Source organism: Terrapene carolina, unplaced genomic scaffold (assembly GCF_002925995.2).
Source record: "Terrapene carolina triunguis isolate 2854851 unplaced genomic scaffold, T_m_triunguis-2.0 Scaffold751, whole genome shotgun sequence".
NCBI lineage: Eukaryota > Metazoa > Chordata > Testudines > Emydidae > Terrapene > Terrapene triunguis.
In genome coordinates this window covers 786,572-802,067 of record NW_020665102.1, presented here as the reverse complement: position 1 = coordinate 802,067, position 15,496 = coordinate 786,572, and the positions used below count along the sequence as shown (strand labels likewise).

The following is a 15,496-nucleotide window of genomic DNA, read 5'->3' as shown; positions in this document are numbered from 1 at the left end:
CTCCCCGTCCGCCTGACCATCCACCCGCCTCCCTCTGTCCACCCGACCCACCCGCCTGCCTCCCCCTCCACCCAGCCATCCACGTGCCCAGGGACGCCGGTCTGTCCCTTCCATCCCTCCCTCCCTCCCCGTGACCCACATCCACCCAGCCCATCTCAGAGGAAAAGATCTACCTACCCCGTCCTCCAGGGCAGCTCTCTGCCTGAGTCCACCTCCCTGAGTCCCCTACGACTCTATCTACCCAACCACCCCGCCCCAGGGGCATCTCTCTGGCCAGCTGACTTCTTCCCAGCTTCCCCTTCATGGCAGGACCTCAGAGACGGGCCAGACCCCTGACCGGGGTAAGGAGCAGAGGCTTCATGGGTGGTCACCGAGCTACCCTGCAGCCAGAGATGCAACCTGGGGCTCGGGAAGGGTCCCCCGGGCCCGGTTCTCCGTGGCAGCCAGCCTGGGAAAGGGGGATCCTCTCCTGCCCCCGCAGGGGACTCACCTGGATGTCGTTGTGGGGGTTCCAGTCTGAATCGAAGATCACCACCGTGTCGGCGGTGGCCAGGTTGATGCCCAAGCCTCCCGCCCGGGTGGAGAGCAGGAAGCAGAACTGCTGAGCGCCGGGAGCTGGGGGGAGAGATCGCACGGGTCACACGGGGGAAATCCTGGCCTCCCGCATGGGCAAGAACACCCCCCCCCCAATCAAAGCTCTCGCTGTCTGGGACCAAGACCCTGGGCACCATGGGACTGGGGAAATGGGGGCCGGGGTGGAATCTCCTCCCTGACGAGAGCGGGACACTAACGAACCAAACCGCCCGCAGCTGCTAACACAAGCCTCACAGGGCCAAGGCTGGAGGCGTCAGCTCGTGACGACACTGTCCCTCTGCACCACCTCCCTGGGCAGCGCCCGGCGTTACGGGGCCCCGATCTCGATCTGCGGGGGGTGTGGGCAGCGCCTGGCGTGACGGGGCCCCCGATCTCGGTCTGGGGGGGTCTGGGCAGTGCCCCGGCGTGACGGGGCCCCCGATCTCGGTCTGGGGGGGTCTGGGCAGTGCCCCGGCGTGACGGGGCCCCCGATCTCGGTCTGGGGAGGTGGGCAGGAGGAATCGTACCATTGAATCTGTCGATGGCCTCTTGCCGCAACGTCCCAGTGATCCCACCGTCGATCCGCTCGTACTTGTAGCCTTCGTAGTCCAGGAAATCCTCCAGCAGGTCCAGCATTTTCGTCATCTGAGTGGCCAGGGGAGATCAGGGTGGTCAACACTGGGCTCCAAAAACGTTGCTCCCTCGCCTGTCATGGAGATGCAGCCATCTCTGGGGTGGCCGCAGCCCCTGTTTAACCACCCATGGCCGTGTAGGAGTTTCAGACGGGACGCGAAAGAGGTTGCTGTATCCGTCTGGGAGGGGATTCAGCGGGCAGGATGGAATTGCCCGGGGCCGGAACTCCCCAGGACGCCTGGGTTCACACCCTGCGACGCCTGGGCATTCGGGCATGGGAGGAAAGACACAACGTACGTGTCACCCACCCGAGGCTGTGACGTACCCGCAGACCCAGGCTGGTCCCTCACCTGTGAGAAGATTAGCACCCGGTGCCCCTGCTCCTTCAGCTTCCGCAGCATCTTCTGGAGTAGCATCAGCTTGCCGGAGGATTTGATGAGGGCCCCGCCCTCGTAGGCACCGCTGGGCAGCTTGGGGGATTCCTGGCGAGGCAAAGACGGCAGCCGTTCGGCTCCGAAGCCCACCCGCCCGTCCTGCCCCAGGCGGGGCCGATCCCTGGCGCCGCTCAGGGGAGACCTTTGGGGTGGTAATGGGACGGAGATCGGCCCACCCCCGGCGCCAAATCCTCAGCCACAATGAAACGGCCCCCCAAAAAAACCCTGGATTCCATCCCCCACCTCGTCGGTTTTTAAATAAAATTCACTGTTTCCCGCCCCCCCAGGCCGCGCTCGCTAATTTTCCCGGGGTTCAACCAATGCTCGGAATCGAGACGTGGTAAAATCGTTCGAACGTTTTCAAAAAAACAAAGTTCCCATGTCGATACATTGCTTTAAACGGATTCTCTCCGGACCGAAATCAATGGGAAGTCATAGAATGTGTCCAGGGGGCCTAATCTACATATAAAGCTCCACCCAGCTCTGCTGACTCCGCCTCCTGGGGCCAAGCCCCGCCCTTTTGGGATGAACCATGGTCTGCCTGACACCACCCCCCATACCACTTTGACAGGCGGGACGTACCAATGCGCCCACACCCTCCGGGGTACACCGGGGTCTCCCCAGACTCCTCCCCTCCCCCGGGGACAGGCGGGACGTACCATCGCAGCCACGGGGAAGAGGTAGGGATGGTTGCAGCACTTCTTGAGGTCCATCATGATGTTGAGCAGGGAGACCTGGTTTCCGCCCCCCCGGGAGTTGAGGGCCTCGAAGTTGCGGGTCAGGATGTATTTGTAGTATTTCCTGAGTGGGTAGAGGGAGGGAGGGTGAGGCTGGGCCCTGCCACCATCCCAGACCCTGCTCCCCAGGGACCCTGACGCCCAGCCCCCAGCTCTAACCCCTAGACCCAGCTCTGATCTGGGGAGAGAACCCAGGAGTCCTGGCTCCCAGTCCCCCCTGCTCTAACCACCAGCCCCCACTCCCCTCCAAGAGCTGGGGAGAGAACCCAGGAGTCCTGGCTCCCAGCTCGACCCCCTGCTCTCATCACGTTCCCCGACACACTCACACAGTGCCAGGCAGGGAACGGCTCTCCGATCCCATCCATACTACATCCTATGACCCTATCTCCTATGTCCCCCACTGAGCCCCCGGCCCCGCTCCCTGCCCCACAGCGCCCTCTAGCACCGGCTTGGGGCACTGGCCCTTTAGCTGGTCTGTCCTCCCCGGGGGTGTGTGTGCCCCCCCCCCCCCCCCCCCCCCCCCCCCACCGACAGGCCATACTTCTGCATGGGGCTCAGCTCCACACGCACGATCAGCTCCGTCTTGGCCGGCATGTTCTTGAAGACGTCGGCCTTGAGGCGCCGGAGCATGTGAGGGCCCAGCAGGTCGTGCAGCTTCTTGATCTGGTCTTCCTTGGAGATGTCGGCAAACTCCTCCAGGAAGCCCTCCAGGTTACTGTGGGGACAGGCGGACGGGGCCGGGTTAGCCTGGGCCCCCTGGCCCGGCAGCGCTGGCAGCCTCCCTCGCCGGGCCCGGGCCAATGCCCCGGCATGCAGCACAGACCCCTTAACGGGAGGAGAGCGCCCCCTGCCCTGCACCCCGCTGAGCCCCGCCAGCCCGCAGCCCCACTCCCCCTGGTGTTCCCGGCCCTATCCTGCTTCACTAGGGGAATTGGACCCAAGAGGCCTGGGGTCTCCAATCCCTAGCAGAGCACGCCACCGAACTTTGCTGTGCCACCGTGGGTGAGAGGTCCCATACTCCTAGGGGTCATGGGGCGTGACTTTCCCACGCCCCCTCCCCAAAATCAAGCCAACCAGTGTGGGGTGATGCCCAGGCGGGGTGGAGGCGAATCGGGGGACGGCTGTCTCTTTGAGGTGGGGCCATGTGCCAGGAAGGGGGGTGGAGTGTAATTCCCAGGGCGAGGACATGTCCCGGCTCCCTTGGGGACCCCAGGGGGCGGGGGTCTCGTGGGGGGGGGGGGGGGGGGGGGGGCTGACGTACTTGAAGCGCTCCGGCGTGAGGAAGTTGAGCAGGTGGAAAAGCTCCTCCAGGTTGTTCTGTAGCGGCGTCCCCGTCAGCAACAGCTTGTGGTCGATCTTGTAACCGTTCAGCACCCTGAAGAACTGGGAGGGGAGCGGGGGGGGGGGGGGTCAGGGGCTTGCAGCCCCCCCAGACAACAGGGGGGCAGCCCGAGGATCCTCTGCAGGGAGCTCAGAGAGCTCGGCAACCCAGCAGAGAAACAGCTGAAGCGGCCAGACCCCACTCCACTCCCAGAGGCAGGGGGAGAACCCAGGAGTCCTGGCTCCCAGCCCCCCTGCTCTAACCCACCAGCCCCCACTCCCTTCCCAGAGCCAGAGAGAGAACCCAGGAGTCCTGGCTCCCAGCCCCCCCGGTCTAACCCACCAGCCCCCACTCCCCTCCCAGAGCCGGGGAGAGAACCCAGGAGTCCTGGCTCCCAGCCCCCCCTGCTCTAACCCCCCAGCCCACACTCCCCTCCCAGAGCCGGGGAGAGAACCCAAGAGTCCTGGCTCCCAGCCCCGCCTGCTCTAACCCCCCAGCCCCCACTCCCCACCCCGTGCCCGTACCTTGGACTGGTTGTTCTTCAGCCGATGAGCCTCGTCCACCACCAGGCAGGCCCAGCGGATGGAGCCCAGCGCCGCCTGGTCGATGGTGACCAGCTCGTAGGACGTGAGCAGCACGTGGAACTTCACCTGAGCTTCCCTCTGCAGGGAAAGGCCGGGCCAGGTGAGTGGATGGAGCAGCAGCCGGGACCCCCGCTGGGGACGGGCCCTACCGGGCGCCTGGCAGCTAATGAGCCGGAGACCCCGAGCCATGGGCCAGTGGGCAGCCCCCTCAGCGATCCCCAGCCCCTGCGCCTCCCCTACCCGGACTCAGCGCCCTGCAAGCCCCTAGCACCGTGAGCCAGGCAGGTGACGGGAGCTGACAAGAGAACCCAGGAGTCCGATCTCCCAGCCCCCCACTGCTATAACCACTAGACCCCACTCCCCTCCCCCTGCCGGGGAGAGAACCCAGGCGTCCTGGCTCCCCTGCCCAATGAGAATAACCAGGCACACGTGGCTCGGGGGGAGGGGGTGTGTCTCTCGCCTTCATCTTGAAAGCCTTCTTCCCGCCCTTCATGGCGTTGTCCTCGAAGGAGAACTCGTTCTCACGGATGATGGAGCGGCTGTCCTTGTCGCCCGTGTACGTCACCACGTAGAACTTGGGCGCCCACATCTGGAACTCCCGCTCCCAGTTGATGATGGTGGAGAGTGGGGCGCTGACCAGGAAGGGGCCTTTGGTGTGACCCTGGGCAGAGAGAGACACCCGGCAGGTTAGGGGGCAGAGAAAAGAGCGGGTGGTTATCCAGGGAACCGGAGATGCGACCACCTCTGGGGCGGGGCGGACAGTTATCCAGGGACCCTTCGCCTGGCGCTGAGATGCGGCCACCTCTGGGGCGGGGCGGCTGGTTACCCAGGGACCCCTCGCCCGGAGCGGAGATGCAGCCACCTCTGGGGCTGGGCGGCTGGTTATCCAGGGACCCCTCGCCCGGCGCTGAGATGCAGCCACCTCTGGGGCGGGGCGGCTGGTTACCCAGGGACCCCTCGCCCGGCACTGAGATTCGGCCACCTCTGGGGCGGGGCGGTTGGTTACACGGGGGGCCCTTGGCCAGCGCGGAGATGCGGCCACCTCTGGGGCGGGGCGACCGGCTCTCTGGCTGTTTCCCCAGGCGATGTTACCTCCTTGTAAAGGGAGTAGAGGAAGACAATGGTCTGGATGGTCTTGCCGAGGCCCATCTCGTCGGCCAGGATGGTGTCGGTGCCCTGGGCCCAGGAGAAGCGCAGCCAGTTGAGCCCCTCCAGCTGGTACATGTGCAGGGTCCCACCTGTGGAGGTGATGAACCGTGGCTGGGTCTCGTACTTCACCGTGGGCTGCAGGGCGAGAAAGGGAGCCGGTGATGGGAGGCACAAGGGATCACGGCAGGAACAAACACACGTGCGACAGGGTGGGCCCGCCCCACAGGTCACGCACTCATGACGCTCCAAAGCACCCCCCATACACACCGAAACCATCCCACACACCATCCCACACACAAACCTACACACACACACAAAGTCAGTGACCCACCGTCCCACCCACAAACCTATACACACACACACACACACACAAAAAAAAAGTCAGTGACCCACAAACCTACACACACACACACGCAGGGTGGATAAAAATCAATGATTCTTTTTTAAAAAGTCAAAAAAAAAAAAAAGATTCTTTTTATTTAAATTTTTTCCCTCAAAAAGCATTTTATCTAAAGGTCGTTTTAATTAAGATACATTATAGCTCATCATGGAATAGGGATTATAAATTCGAATTCTATAGTGTAAGACAATATATTCAGGTAACATTTAAGAAAAGTTTTGTGAGTGAGTTCTAATAGGTCATGGATTAGGGACCCAATTTGATGGGGTTCCACAGGCTTCTGTATCGATTATTTCGGTTAATCTTTCGATCTCCCCAATGGGACTCAGTGCTCAGTCTAGAAGATACCATCAGAGATGCTTAGTTTTGCAGGTCTCCAACTGTGGATTTGTGTCTCCGGAGGTAACACGCTTGTTAGCAGCAAAAATGTTTTAAAATAAATAACTAATATATCGATGTGCGAAATAAGAGACCTCAACCCTATTGTCCCTCCGCACATTTGTGGCCACAGAGTCAATCCCTGACCTCTCTCTAAAAGTGAAACATTTCAAAAAGTTCAATGACGAGAAGATTGTTGGGGGCGGAATAGACATGGCCAAGGAGAAGACGTCTGGAGGTAAATGTGATAAGCGAGGGACATATGCTTTTTTGTTAAAATATTATGTTTGCCATTGAAGAAAAAAATCCAGAATACTTAACGTTGTTGTTTTAGTTAAATAAAACAATTTAAATGTCTGTCTGGTGATGTTCTCCTCCTAATACAGCCTGGCAAGAAAATCCTCCGAATATTAATGAATTGGAGATTCACCTCTACCCCGATATAACGCGACCCGATATAACACGAATTCAGATATAACGTGGCAAAGCAGCGCTCCGGAGGGGGGAGGGGGGGGCAGGGCTGCGCGCTCCGGCAGATCAAAGCAAGTTCGATATAACGCGGTTTCACCTGTAACGCGGTGAGATTTTTTGGCTCCCGAGGACAGCGTTATATCAGGGTAGAGGTGTAGTTGAATTGGAGATAGTTCACCTCCCAATGACTTCAGAAATATCTGCTTCAATTATCTTTGGTAAACGAAATAACCAAGCCATCAATCATTCATTTTCTGATATAGCTGTAAAACTCGGCTGGAAAGTTTTCAGAATAAATCACTGTTTAAAAATGTATTGTGTGGACCTTCTACAAACGAAAGCGACAGCTAGCTCTGAGGTGTGAAGAATATGTATTGAGGTTATAACAACCCACAAGAATGCACTTTTGTGTAGAAAACCATGATTAAATCGAGTCTTCCTGACTAGTGATTTAAATCAGGATTTAACTAGATTTGATTTAAATCAAATCCACCCTGCACACACGGAGTCGTACCAACCATCCAGACACACACACACACACACACACAGTCAGTGACCCACCGTCCCACACATAAACCTACACACACACACATATAGAGTCAGTGACCCACCGCCCCCCCCCCCACACACTCCTATCACCGAGCCCCATTCAGTTCTCCACCGGAGGAGCACCCCCTGTTACCCTAGCTCCCGGGTGCCTCCACCATCCGGCATCCCCCTCCTGGAAACCACGGGGGCGCAGCGTGGGGCACACACACACACACACACACACACACACACACACACTCACATCGTTGGTGGGGGAGTTCGGGGGGCCCTCCGACGGCATCTCCTTCTTCTTCTTCTTGTACCTGCGGGGCTGGGCCGGGTCCTCGCCCATGATCAGCTCCCTGGGCGGGTGAGAGACGAGTTAGGAACCGACCCGGCTCCGGTGCAGAGGTAACCGGCGGCGAACGGGACAGAGCGCGGGGGGCCCCGGAAGCCCCCCGCCATGGCAGGGAATCGGCGAGCCGTGGGGCAGAGGATGCCGGCAGGCAAGCCGCGCCCCACACTGAAGAATGCCCCCAGTCCCCTCGCCCCGTCTCCTCCGTAAATGGATCGAGAAACCAGTTCGGTTTTTTTTGCCCCCCGCAGCTCCCGAGCTTGGCTCCACCGGCGGTTAGAAAAACCTTCGCTTCGTTTCAAGGCCAAAGCCGGGGCTAGCCGGTTGCCGACCCCCCATCCTCGGGGCCAGGGATTCCCTCCCCGGCTCCCCCCAGTGGGTACCTGTGTCTCCAGTAGGCGTGCTTGTGGAAGTCGAAGTCGGGGATGGCCATCTCGTCCTCCTCCCACGTGGACTGGTCGTAGGGCAGGTCGCGCCACTTCACCAGGTAGTGGTAGTTCCCCTTCTTGTCGATGCTGCCCGGGGAGGGAGCCGGTGAGGGATGGGGCGGTGGGATGTGCCAGAGGGAGCTGGTGAGGGACGGGGGTGGGATGTGCCGGAGGGAGATGGGGGCCGGCGGCTGGAACGGGCTGCGTGGCTCTGGGCAATCAGCTGACGGCCCCCCACCCCCGCCCGATGCCCAGTGTGGTGCCGGGGACTTTGGGGACAGAAATGAGGGTCCCCAGCTCTCCGCGGGGCCACCCAGGGGTCACTGAGGGTGGAGCAGGGGGAGAGGGAGAGACACCCAGGGCCCCAGGGCAGCGCAGGGGGCAGACGGGGACACCTGGAGCAGCGCAGGGGGCAGACGGGGACACCCAGGGCCCCAGGGCAGCGCGGGAGCAGACAGGGGCACACCCAGGGCAGCGCAGGGGGCAGGCGGGGGGCAGACGGGGGGCACCCAAGGCCCCGGGGGGGCAGACAGGGACACCCAGGGCAGCGCGGGGGGCAGATGGGGGCACACCCAGGGCCTCGCCCCGGCCCACCTGTGGTTGATGATCCGGTGAATGGCCATCCACTCGGGCTTGATGCCGTAGCGGTAGAAGCGTTCCTCCATCTGGGCGTAGAGCGGGTCTTTGCTCTTCCGCTTCTCGCTCTTGCCGTCGTCCTCGCCGGAGCCATAATCCAGCGGGGGCGGCTCGTCCATGTCGTTCTTGCGCTGGTAGTTGCGGTACATCACCAGGTGGAAGATCTCCAGCTGGGTGCCGGGCGGGGAGAGGAAAGGGGGTGAGGCGCTCGGCCGGCCAAGCCCGGGGGCGGCTACTGGGGCTTTGCCGGGCTCTGCACAGAGCCCCATGCACCCCAACACCCCCCAGCCCACCCCGCGCCCTCACACCCCCCCATGCGCTCCCCACCCCACCCCGCGCCACCATATACCCCCATGCGCCCCCCAGCCCCCCCCGGAGAGCTACCTGCAGCTCCTTGGCCCAGGAGCAGTGCCAGTATGACTGGCCAACCCACTTGACGAAGAACTCCCGCTCCGAGCGCCCCTGCAGCGCCTTGGGTGAGGGCTCATCCGGGGCGGCGTCGGGCAGCCGGGGCACTAGCACGGGTGGGGGCGGCTCCCCCCAGCGCCAGTGCAGGATCTTCTGGACCCGGCCCTTCAGCACGGGGCACTGCGGAGGGGACAGAGGGAGAGTCAGGCCCACCGCACTCCCCCCCCCCCCCCCCCCCCCCCCCGACGCCCACCCGGGCACCGGGTCCCGCTCGGATTCAGCGCCAGCTCCCCCTGATCCCCGCAGAGTCTGCTGCTCCCTTGCACTCTGGGCAGGACTCCACTTCCTGTCCTAAAAAGGCCCTGTTAGGTTTGGTCATCCTGCCTCAGAACAGCTGATATGCCCCACCCCAGAGGTGGCCGCATCTCAGCGCCAGGCGAGGGGTCCCTGGGTAACCAGCCGCCCCGCCCCAGAGGTGGCTGCATCTCAGCGCCGGGCAAGGGGTCCCTGGGTAACCAGCCGCCCCGCCCCAGAGGTGGCTGCATCTCTGCTCCATTTTTCCAGCTCTCCCCACGTCCACGAACTCCCAGTCTCTCTGGGATCCTGTGGGACAAAAAGGCCCCGGAGCCGCTTTACAATGCAGAGATCTCCCCGTGGCGCTTTTCCCTCGGTGCTCAGCCCCGGGAGGCCAGTGGGAGGGGGCCTGGGTCTCCCCCGGCGCGGGGAGCGGAGTGGGGGGCCCCTACCGTGCAGCGAGGGCAGAGCCATTCGCCGTTGGGGATCTCAGGCAGCGGCGGGTTGAGGCAGTGGATGTGGTAGGAGGAGATGCAGGCGTCACAGCACAGCAGCTCCCCGCCGTCCTTGCAGACCCGGCAGTACTCCATGTGGTCGTCCTCCTCCTCCTTCTCGCCTTCCTCCTCCAGCTCTTCCTCGTACTCCTCGTCTTCCTCCTTAGCTTCCCACTGCACCCCCTCCTTCTCCTGCGGGGGGAGCGAGGTAGTGGGTGAGACAGGCGAGGCCGAGAGCGCGAGCCACACGCAGGCGCCCAGCGAGACGTACGCCCAGGCGTGGGCCCAGGCGCCCAGCGGGACGCACGCCCAGGCAGGGACCCGACGCCAGGCGTGGGCCCAGGCACCCAGCGGGACGCACGCCCAGGCAGGGACCCGACGCCAGGCGTGGGCCCAGGCACCCAGCGGGATGCAAGCCCAGGCAGGGACCCGACGCCAGGCGTGGACCCAGGCGCCCAGCGGGACGCACGCCCAGGCAGGGACCCGACGCCAGGCGTGGACCCAGGCACCCAGCGGGACGCACGCCCAGGCAGAGATCAATAGCCTCTCTCAGAGAAAGCCGGACTCTCTTCTCTCCAAATTCGAGCAGCTTGCCCAGGGAAACCGAGTCAGGCCGGTCGGCTTTTCAGCAGCCGCCAGCACCAGGGTCGCCCGGATCACACGTGCCAGGCCTCCAAGGGCACTGATTTCTCAGTAGCACCCAAAATGCACCAGGCACTCCTGGGAAAGGCGGCGGGGGGGGTCTACGGGGCACAGGGATGGTACCTAGGTGGGCAGGGGGGCGGGGAGCGAGGGGGGCGGCCAGGAAGGAACAGGGGCAGCTTACGCAGTGGGGACAACTCCATTTGCCCTCGGGCGCCTTGTCGAGTTCGGGGTCCAGACACACCAGGTGGTAGGCCCTGGGGCAGGTGTCGCAGAGGATGATCTCGCCGCCCTGTTGGCACACTTCGCAGTAGTCCTGGTGGTCCGTCTCATAGCCGTCAACCTCCTCCTCGCCCGGCACTGGGAGGGGACGCAAAAGCAGATGCTGCAGAAGGCGGCGCCCAGACCTCCCGGGACACGCCGTTCCCGCAGGCCAGGAAACGGATTTCCCATCCCCGCGAGGTCAGGATCCCCACCCAGCCATCCCGTCTCGGGCCAGGCCGAAAAGCTCAGAAGTTCACCGCTCGCGGCGGGCTGACGAAACTTTCTCTTTTCCTCAAGTCGGGTCAATCGAAACAATCTGTTTGGCGACTTTCTAAAATTTTGGTTTCAATTTGGACCGTTTCCAAACTTTGTTTGTAGTCCAATTAGCTCATGTTTCAAAAGCGTTTGCGATTCTGACCGTTCTTCCAGCGGAAAATGTTCATCTTTTTCAGTCCAATCAGCTTGAAAAGTGGCTGATTTCCACCTTTTGGGATCTAATTCACTTCCCTTTCAAAAACATTCATGATTTTGACTAGTTTCAATGTTGAAAATATTCCCAACTTCAACCTTTTCCCAGTCGAATTCTAAACAAAACGGCATTTCGAACCAAAGAACGGAAACCACAATTTCAAGATTTCTCCTGTCCCCATGAATATTTTTGAGAGTTCACGGTTTTTTTCCCCTGCCTTGAATCGGGTCGAAAACATGACCTCTCAAAAAACCAATCGAGAACGGAACAATCAGAATTTTTTTCCCGTTTTGGGACGATCAAAATGATTCATTTGGAGAATCTCATAACTGCTCGTTTCAATCGCGAGCTCTTTTCCCCTCGCAGCCTAATTAGTTCAGATTTCTGAACAAAGAGTTGTTTCCGACTGGAACTTTTCATTTCGACCGTTTCGAACCCCTCCCCTCTGCCTTGGGATTTTGGTTGAGTCGGAAAAATCCCCCAAGCCCGACCTGTTCTGAATGCTTTCAGATTTCACAAATCGGCATTTTCCGATGATGAAGAAACAATTTATCGAAAGATTCCCGCATTGTCCGTACTAGGAGCAGAGGAAGTCTGGCTCGATGGAGGACATGGGAGTCCTGCGCTTTATCCCTGCCCAGCTGCGTTAAGCCACTTCCTCTGTGCCTCAGTTTCCCCACTTAGCCTCTATCTATTCAGGGCTTCTCTACAGGCTACTTAACTAAAAAAAAAATAATAATCGATAAAAAAACCCCAATTTGAAGTGTGAAATTTACCAAAACAAGCTAGAAACCCACTGAACTGGGACACAGGAGAACTGGGTTCTGTTCCCAGCTTGGCACTGGGCAATTTGCTGCCTCATGCCTCAGTTTCCCTTTCTCTAAATGGACATAACGACACCAATCTCCTGTGGAAAGCACTTTGAGATCTGCTGTTGGAAAGCGCTAGATAGGAGTTCAAGTCTGTTATTATAGGAACTAGAGACGCTCTGGTTCAACCACTCGAATTCCTTCAGGGAAGTGTCCCCCAGGAGGTCAGACGAGATACCACGATCCCTCCCCAGCCTTGGAACAGCTCGTCCGGGTGGGGGGCAGCCTCTCACCATGCGTCTGCGCAGCGCCCAGCACCACGGGCCCCCGATCCTGGATTGGGATTGCAGAGATCGCTGTAATACAATAACGGTCAGAGTTTGCATCACTGTCGTACCCACAGGCTTGCTCAGGGGGGCGGGGAATGGGGCAGGGGCCTGTCCCCTCTAGGGGGCGCTGGCTCCCATCTGGCCCCAGGGCAGGAATTTCCTGGCACAGGGAGGCACGGAATGAGACATGGGGCCTTTCCATTTTAAGGAGTGCTGGAAGATGCTACCTGACCCCTTCAGACAGCTCATGCCCTGAAGCATGGAAGTGAATGGCCGACATCCCAGCTTGTCTACCTTGGGGTCCTGGACTGATGCACGTCAAGTATTTGAATACTACGCATATCGCACTGAGTCACAGTTGTAAGCTACTGGGGCCTTTTTGCACAAGCCGGGGCGAGCTACATCTTAGGGACTGCTGGCCCGAGTCAGACCATCTAGCCCGGTCTCCTGGCACGCCCTCTGGCACGCAGGCTCTGACCCCTGTGCCCATCTAGCCCGGTCTCCCGGCTCGCCCCCTGGCACACCAGTTCTTACCCCTGGGCCCATCTAGCCCAGTACCCCGGCTCACCCTCTGGCACGCCGGCTCTGACCCCTGGGCCCATCTAGCCCTCTCTGGTACACTACAAGCCCCTCTGCTGCAAGCTGGCGACAGCTGGAGCGTCTCTCAATCAATTTCGGCCCACGGACTGTCATTCCAATGGACATATCTGCTCTGCCCCCTTGGTAAAAGCTCCTCCCATCCTGAGAAGCCCCGCCCCATTACAAAAGCCCCTCCCACCCCCAGAAGCCCCGCCCCTGCCCGGAAAGCTCCTCCCGCCCAGCTCACCCTTCTTCCTTTTCCGGCCGGGCCGGCCCCGCTTGAGTTTCTTGACCCGCCCTGAGCTGTCGGAGCGCACTGAGGAGCTGTGGACGCTGGAGTTGTCGATGTCAGACTCCTCCTCCATCTCGCCCACCTCGTCGCTCTGAAACACATGCTGTACATAACCAGAGCGGCCCTCGTTAGGAGGGGCTTGGCCAGAGGCACAAACGGGGGGGGGAGGGGAAACGGGGACGGATGGCAGGTCACGTGGGGTCATCGAACCTCCCCCCAGACCTGGCACAGAAGGGGCATCGGTGGGACCGAAGAGACCTGGGCCACGGATTAGCGGGGTCCCCGCGGTCGCACACGAGACCCAGCTGGGACAGGCCGTGCCCTACCCGGCGCCCCGAGGCCGGGGATAAAAAGCCCGCCTGTCGGGACCCATTACTGCAAATACTCGGGCACTGCGGCCCGCGGTTCTTCGCACCATGGAGGCTTTTCCCGGCCTCCTGGGTCAGCGCTCGCCTGGGAATGCTCTTAACGTCGAGTCCGAAGGCTGCGCCTGCGTGCCTCAGTTTCCCCCAGGGGTTACCGAAACCTGGGAGGGCAGGGCAGCGGGTTGTGACGGAGGTGTGACGGCAGGAAGCACCAAAGGCGAGTGGGCTTCTCTCGGGACTTGGGATGTAGGACCCTGCTGGGGCATGGGTCGGTCGGGTGCCCCGAGTCCCAGCCCGGTTATTTTGAAGCGTGGATGCGAGCCGGGGAGACCTCGTGAGAGTTGGGGACCCGGCGTGACCTCCCTCCTGACCACCCAGCCCCCACCCCTGGCTCCCCCCGCGCCCACGGCCCCCAGGGGCGTGGCTTACAGAGCTGCTCTTCTTCCGCTTCCCCCCGATCATGCCCAGCTTGATCTTCAGGGGAGCCATCCTCTTCCCCTTCATCTTCCTCTTCATCTCCGGCACGCGAGGGCTCTTGCTCCGCCTTTTGTGACCCGGCCCTTTTGTCAAAGAAAGCGAGATGGATCAAAGGCTCCAAATCCACCTCCTGGACAGGCATGGCCGGCCTCCTGTCCCAGAAGGGGAAACTGAGGCACGGGGAAGGGACCAGCCCTAGGTCACAACGCAAGCAGCTGGGGGTAGAACCCAGGAGTCCGGGCTCCCAGCCGCCCCAACCCACCAGCCCCCACTCCCCTCCCAGAGCTGGGGAGAGAACCCAGGAGTCCAGGTGGATGGGGAGGAGAATGAGACACAGGGCCTTTCCTCTCCCGGCCCTGATGCATCATGGGAATTGTAGTTGCAGGTGCCCCATGCAGCTATTGTCTTCTATAGGCCAATATTCCTGGTCAGACTACATATCCCATGATGCACCGTGGTCTTGGAGAAGGGATGCATCATGGGCATACCCAGGCAGGAAGCATCGTGGATATTGTAGTGGTGGGTGCTTCATGCGCCCCTTCCCCTCTGTGGTCCGGGGTCCCTGGTGGGACTACATCCCCCATAATGCTCCCCCATGGTCTCGGGGGAGGAGAAGCAGTGCATCGTCATAGTCCCTGGCGCATCATGGGAGATGTAGTCCAACCCCCTCCCTCACCCCACAGGAGACAAGCGGGACGGGAACCCGGGCGACTCACCTTTCCCTTCTTTGGTTTTGGCTTTGCGGATGGGAGCGGGCTGCGGCTCGGTAGCCACGGCCGAGACGGCGGCCGACACCTGCTCGGCCACGGCAGCTGCCGCCGCCGCTGCCGCCGCCGCCACAGCCGCTGCCGAGCCCTTGAAGGGGTTGTTGGCGCTGAACTCCCGCCACTTGGCGCCCAGGATGGTCATCATCTTGGACATGGGGATCTTGGGGTTCTTTTTGGCAATGAGAGGCCTGCGCGGCACGAGACAAAACAGGGGGGAGGGTGAGCGTGGCGCCGGCCGGGCCTTTGGGAGCAGAGTCCCCCCTTCCCGCCCCCCAGATCTGAGCGCCCCCCACCCCCTGCAGGCTCCCTGCGACGAGCAGCAGCATGGGTCACCCCGCTGCCGTGCCAAGAGTTCCCGGGTGTGCTCAAGCCCTGCTCCGCCCCAGGCCCTGCCCCCACCCCGCCCCTCCCCCTTCCTGCCCACGCCCCGCCTCTTCCCGCCCTCGCCCCACCCCATTCTGCACCCTCTCCACCTCTTCCCGCCCTCGCCCCGCCTCTTCCCGCCCCTCCCCTCCCCCTTCCTGCCCCCGCCCCGCCTCTTCCTGCCCCTGCCCCGCCTCTTCCCACCCCATTCTGCCCCCTTTCCACCTCTTCTTGCCCCCACCTCGCCTCTTCCCGACCCCGCTCTGCCCCCTCTCCGCCTCTTCCTGCCCCCACCTCGCCTCTTCCTGACCCATTCT

The 15,496-nt window shown here is 61.5% G+C and overlaps 1 protein-coding gene across 5 annotated transcripts in view; it reads right to left on the bottom strand.

Moving 5' to 3' along the window:
- CHD3 (chromodomain helicase DNA binding protein 3) overlaps positions 1-15,496 on the bottom strand; it is a 60,936-nt gene that overhangs the window by 19,457 nt on the left and 25,983 nt on the right. For 4 of the 5 annotated variants that reach the window (XM_026660360.2, XM_026660361.2, XM_026660363.2 and 1 more), the window contains exons 5-23: positions 14,766-15,004; positions 14,002-14,132; positions 13,163-13,310; positions 12,301-12,363; positions 10,650-10,825; positions 9,782-10,015; positions 9,012-9,215; positions 8,586-8,797; positions 7,947-8,078; positions 7,471-7,570; positions 5,375-5,566; positions 4,743-4,943; positions 4,223-4,360; positions 3,639-3,760; positions 2,919-3,092; positions 2,300-2,441; positions 1,557-1,688; positions 1,101-1,218; positions 491-615 (exon numbers count right to left, since the gene is read on the bottom strand). In XM_026660360.2, coding sequence (XP_026516145.1) covers positions 491-615; positions 1,101-1,218; positions 1,557-1,688; positions 2,300-2,441; positions 2,919-3,092; positions 3,639-3,760; positions 4,223-4,360; positions 4,743-4,943; positions 5,375-5,566; positions 7,471-7,570; positions 7,947-8,078; positions 8,586-8,797; positions 9,012-9,215; positions 9,782-10,015; positions 10,650-10,825; positions 12,301-12,363; positions 13,163-13,310; positions 14,002-14,132; positions 14,766-15,004 — 2,983 coding nt within the window. The remainder of the gene's footprint in view (positions 1-490; positions 616-1,100; positions 1,219-1,556; positions 1,689-2,299; positions 2,442-2,918; positions 3,093-3,638; positions 3,761-4,222; positions 4,361-4,742; positions 4,944-5,374; positions 5,567-7,470; positions 7,571-7,946; positions 8,079-8,585; positions 8,798-9,011; positions 9,216-9,781; positions 10,016-10,649; positions 10,826-12,300; positions 12,364-13,162; positions 13,311-14,001; positions 14,133-14,765; positions 15,005-15,496) is intronic. The other variant, XM_026660362.2, reaches the window with a different exon arrangement.